This window comes from Halichoeres trimaculatus, unplaced genomic scaffold (assembly GCF_033239565.1).
Source record: "Halichoeres trimaculatus isolate MK-OKI-2021-1 unplaced genomic scaffold, fHalTri1.1 fHalTri1_scaffold_5, whole genome shotgun sequence".
Taxonomy (NCBI): Eukaryota; Metazoa; Chordata; class Actinopteri; order Labriformes; family Labridae; genus Halichoeres; species Halichoeres trimaculatus.
Genome location: NW_027437183.1, coordinates 29,457,073 through 29,463,126, shown reverse-complemented (window position 1 = coordinate 29,463,126; position 6,054 = coordinate 29,457,073). Strand labels below are relative to the sequence as shown.

The window sequence follows — 6,054 nt, the reverse complement described above, 5'->3', positions numbered from 1 at the left end:
TCCTTTAATCCGGAGATTGCATCTGCTTTTTCAATAACAACCAAGCAGTGACATGGCCTGAACCAGGAAATGAAGCTCAGATTAAAATCAGAGGATGATCCTTCATGTGGATGAACTGCTTCTGCCTGGAAGAAAAAAAAAACTACTTCAAAATCTTCATACATTCACCACAGAACTAATCTTGGTTTTAATAAATATATTCTCCAAGTGTGTAGAAGTACAAAAAATGCCAGAAATTGTGTTACATTTTTTGTCGAGGATAACCTTTACCTCTGATTTGATTCATACATATGATGATTTACATGTATTCCCTAGCTTTAATGATGACCTTTTCTCTCAATAACACATGTGCTCTTGTTATTTATGCTGCTTTTTTATTCTTTTTTGGTTTTATTTTAATGAAACATCGTAAAAAAAACATGTATTTTAAAAGCAATCTGTTCCTCAGGTATCTCTTGAGAGGACAACAGGTTTTGACCGGGAGATCCTGTGGCTCATGCTTGGGCTAACTTTTACCTCCTTTGTTGACAAACTGGACTACCTGAAAAATGCTGAAGAGCCTGTCTGCTTGCTTCCTTTATCTCTTACTTTTCAAAACTCAAACATTCAGATTACTCGAGGAACAAAGTTAAAAGTCTTTGCATTTTAAAAGTGGACAATGTAAGTTTTCATATTTTCTTCTTCATGCTGTTTTAACTCAGGCTGAAAGCTTTCAGTTCTGTTATTCTGCTCAGCAGTTCAGAGTCAGATCTGTAGATACTCATCGAGAGTCTAACAACAGCCCACAGCAGGAGAGCTGACATTTTAATGTTTTATGTTCATTTTGGGCTCTGTTTGCTTTTCTTCTCCTTCAAGGTTGTATGACAGGAATTTCATGTCTGTTGCAGCGGGTGGAGCAGAGGCCATGATGTTTTGTTCCTCAGTATGCAGGTGAAGGAAACACAAGGGCGGATGATGGGACAACAGGAGACGGAAACAAAGGGACGCCTTTGCCCTGCAGGCCATACTGGCTCTTTTACATTTTTCTGCAGTGCACTCATTCACACACTCACACACACAAAAAAACTGACAGTCTACTGTCTACTTTACAAAGCAGAATTAAGCCCTCCTTTTATCTTATTTCATTTTTCTCAAAGCCATGCTCATGAAAAATCTGTTCATTTATTAAAAGTCTTTTGGCAAATATTTAGCTCTACCTATACGCCCGTAACAACAAAGTATAACCCTACTACATGCTTCATAACACGTAACTTTTTCCTTTTATCTAACCTATTTTTTGTTTATAGTAACACCCATGCTCTCCTCATCAGTTTAAGAGGAGTGATCCATTTGAGAGAGAAAAAAGTGTTGCACATGAAGCACTGATCTTCAGAGGTTCTCCACTAGACTGCAGTAGAGTTTCACTGACTGTGAATATAACCTCTCATAAACCATTTCTGCATTTTGTAGTCTCTGGTTGGTATATAGGGGTGAAATAGTTTGTGTTTGTTTGTTTGTTTAGATACTAGCAGCCTTTTTTAATGATAGCTCAGTAGTTTTATTTCAAATGATTTGGAGGAAAACATTCAACTCAACAGAAAATAAACATCAGCCTGTATCTATGATGCTTCCTTTCTGAGTGGGATTTGAAACTCATTTGAGCAGTTGACACTTTTACTATCAAAACTGCAGATTATTATTATTAATATAATAATAATAATAATAATAATAATAATAATAATAATAATAATAATAATAATAATAATAATAATAATAATAATTATTATTATTATTATTATTATTATTATTATTATTATTATTATTATTATTATTATTATTATTATCATTATTATTATTATTATCATCATACTTTTTAGAGACAGACCGATATGGATTTTTTTGGGCAGATACCAATACTGATTATTAGTAGGCAAAAGGGGAGATAACCGATATTTGAAGCCAATATTCATTTGCAGTCAAAGTGAAAATATTGGCATAAAAAATTTTGAACAATACAAACTCCAACACTTAACTGCATTCAAATGCCTTCATGCATACGTTTATTAAATAGCTCCCAGGCTTAGCAGCATTTTTTATAAAGTTAATGAAAACTTAAAAAAATAAATAGAAAAAGTTTCCTACAGTAAATAAAGTTTTTAAAGAGAAGCATCAGAGCTGAAACAACACGGTTTTGAATGGGTTTCATATCAACCGCCAGATAAAAATAAAGGCTGATGCAGATACGCCCCAAAATGCTAAATATCGACCCTGATAATTGGCCCAGCCGATGATTGGTCTATCCCTAATTATTATTTTTATTATTATTATTATTATTATTATTATTATTATCATAACAACAACAGAATTGAAATCACTTATAATAGCATTTAGTGAAAACATTGAACCACTGAGTTAATGTAACATCTCCTATAATCTAACTTTTATCAAAGCACCCAGACATCCACTCAGCAAAAGAATCTGCTGACAGACTCACTCAGTCATCCACATTTCCAGAAAGTCAGTGACTTGAATGTTTCATATTTTTAGTTTATCTCTGATCTTAGAGCTAACAAAGGAAGTTGATCTTTATGTATTTTTCCATCTGCCTCAGTTGCCATGGTTTACTGCAAGCAAGATGCCTGATACTAAAAATTGTCTACACAAATAAAACAGTAGCACTCAACAGCACAACACAGGAGATATTTCCTGAGACAACACTCAAGCATAATTGATGAAGTCATGCATCAACACTTCTGTCTCCTTGAGCCTCATTTCAAACTAACCTCAGAGTAGATTTTCTCTGTGTGAACACACTTTTCACTCATATTCCAGCCTGACAATCCCTGAACTCATCAGATACCTTTTGATGATGTTAAAGCCACTGAGAATAAGAACCAACTTCTTGTGGTTTCTGGGTTAACCATAGACTTCCTTTTCTTGCCCTGTTTAAAGTCAGATATGTGACCCAAGTTCAAATGCATCATGTATAGATAGTGAACTCTGCAGTTATGCAGATATCTCTTTTAAGAGATGAATTGAAGCTGAGGTATTGCGGGTTGACTCTGATTCCTGTATTGCATAGCAGCCTCTGTATTTGGCCTCTTTTGCTCCCACTCAAACTGTTTTCCGGTTGCTTTTCTCTCTAAAACTCCAGCAGGCATGGCATACTAACAGACAAGGAATGGACTTATTTTACACATTTATTTTAACCAATGAATAAACCCTATCCCTTTTGTTAATGACAGCTGTTGGTCACTATAACACTAAACCTACTGTCAGAGCACAGATAATGACAGACTTCTTACAAATTCAATGTCAATCCGGGTTGCATTATCAACTTCAATAAAAGATATTTCCCACAACATGTACCTTTAAAGGTCTCATATTATGCAAAAATCACTTTATTAAGTCTTTTAGTGAAATTTTTGAGTCTTTGGCTTTCCTCCCAGCCCACAAAATGTGATATTTAATGAACAAACCTGTACTAAGTAGTGCTTGTGAATGTAAAATCCTGACTTAAAACGAGCTGTTTAGAATTTCTGGGATTTGCCAACGTCATCAAATCCCTTTTCTGACCAATCAGGAGCAAGTCTGACCTGATTGGTCCACCGGAGCAGATATCCTCGAATACCCGCTCCGCCCACTCTCCTCCCCACTGCTGTTCACAATGCCATAGCTGAGGAGCTGCTCTGTTGTCGGCTATAAACAGCCACATAGTTCCATGCACAAGCTTCCCATCTCGGGAGAAGACAAGACTAAGTGGCTAGAGTTCATTTATCAAGGACATGTTCCAGCTACACTCAGTGAAACTGTGCATGTGTGTGCTAGTCACTTCACGGCTGACTGCTTTTCCAGCTTTGGACAGTACAACAGACGGCTAGCGAATAGACTGGTCCTGAATCCAGGCTCATTACCAACCATCCACCAACAAACCTCTGACCCTGGAAATGTGAGTATTTTAAATGCTGTGTGCTGTGGAGCAGATGTCAGAGCTTTTCCTCAGTCTCCCCCCCTGTCTCTGTGTTAGCATCAGGATGCTAACTTTAGCTGCCATTAGCCTGTTGTTTTAGCCTGTAATGTTATGGTAAACGAGCTTTGCTGTTTCCTGAACATTGTGCACTTGGAGCTCGTGGCTCTGAGTGACGCTGAAGAGCGGGGCGGTATCAGCAATGACTTATTTACATATGAAGGTCACGCCCACTAAATCAGAGCGTTCTGAACAGAGGGGCTATGAGAGCCTGGAAACAATGCTGCTGTGCTTGATTTATTGGCTTTTTGGACCAAAACATGTTACTACCATGTCATGAAGACATCAATGATCATGATCCATATTAAACTGCAGAAAAGGAGCAGAATATGGGACCTCTAAGAAAACACTAACAAATCGGATGAATGAATAGTTTAACATTTACTTCAGTTTTGACCTAATGTGTGACTGTCTCCCTTTTCAGTGTTTGCTAATGGTGCTGTGACACATCACATCAGCATGATGCTTTACTGAAGGAACAGGTGAGGATTGTGGTGGTTAGGTCTGGTTGAAGCTTTTTGCATGCAACACAGTTTAGCCACAGTTTAGCCACAGTGTTGTGTTCTCACATTCTGAGTGGATGGATAGGGGGTGGAACTAGTATAATTGTGGCTTTTTACCGCTGCATCTTATTAATGTAGGTACAGAAAGAAGAGAAGCAAAGACAAGACATTTCTCAGTCAGAGTTGGTAATGATTTGAAGTTAAACATGAAATACACCCCACTCAGAGAGCAGTGATGTAGAGTTAAGTTCTGCAAAGATGTCCCTTTCTTCCTCAAAACCCAAGATACTCAATATGCAGAAGTTGCAAAAACTTCTAAGCAAGGAGTATTATTTTGACCAATCTTAGTGTGAAATTGTTAAATATTTACAGCTGACGTTCATTTCCTGTAAGCAGCTCCTGATGTTGACAACACCTCTCTCTTTTTTTGACACATCATTTACAGAGAAAAAAAAACCAGAATCTTTATAAAAGCCACAACCACAAACACCCCCTTCCCTTCAGATGGTTCCTCTCTTAAGTTTGTGCAGCCGTCCTTTTTTAATCTGCCTGAGAGGTAACATCAACAACATGCTTTGCAACTTCAACAGCACTCTGCTCGTCAGTGGGCTCCCTCCACTGCTGGTGTCAGCGTTTGTTCTGGGAGCTTTGGGAAATGGTCTGGCTCTGTGGATCTTCTGCTTCCACTTGAAGCCCTGGAAAAGCAGCACTGTGCTACTCTTTAACCTGGCTGTGGCTGATTTTTTTCTCTGCATCGCTTTGCCGTTGAGGGCCAGCTACTACAGCCATGGGATTAAATGGAGGTTTGGAGGTGCTCTGTGCAACATCTGCCTCTTCTTGCTGGCAATGAATCGCAGTGGCAGCACTTTCTTCCTGATGGCCATCGCTGGGGACAGATACATGCGCGTGGTGCATCCTCATCATCCCATCAACTCTCTCAGTGTCTCCAAAGCCATGTGTGGAGCTTTGGCACTGTGGCTGATCACGGTATCCATGACGGCTCATATCTTCTCTTTGCAACACGTTAACACAACATACTGTGAGAGCTTCATGGTTGAGACTGAACCCAACCACAATCTGACCTGGCATAAGTTTGAGTTCATCTTCTCCTTCTATGTGCCTTTGCTTGTGATTCTTTACTGCACGATCCGCATCATCGTCCACCTGAGAGGAAGGCAGATAGGCCAGCAAACGAAGATCAAGAAGGCTCTGTGTTTCATCACTGTGGTGGCAGCTATCTTCACCATCTGCTTCCTGCCAAGCAACATCATGCAGCTGCTGATTTGGATCAAGACCTACAAAGTATCCACCACCCTGCAGGAATCCGAGGTCTGTCCGGCTCTGGAAGACTTGACCGTGGCTTTTTATGTGTCCATCAGCTTGACGTATCTCAACAGCATGATGGACCCTTTGGTCTATTACTTCTCCAGCTCTACCTTCAAGAACATCTGCAGGAAAGCTCTCCATCTGCCCCAAGCAGCAACCATTGAGAGTTCAGAGAGGAAAGTTCGAGAGACAGCCTCCCAGTCACTCAGCCAGCTGTGA

At 39.3% G+C, this 6,054-nt stretch overlaps 1 protein-coding gene across 1 annotated transcript; it reads left to right on the top strand.

The window, feature by feature from the left end:
- The first annotated feature begins 5,079 nt into the window (after positions 1-5,079).
- Positions 5,080-6,054, top strand: LOC141789804 (hydroxycarboxylic acid receptor 2-like). The gene has a single exon (XM_074669270.1). It carries the CDS (start codon positions 5,080-5,082, stop codon positions 6,052-6,054), a length of 975 nt encoding a protein of 324 aa, XP_074525371.1.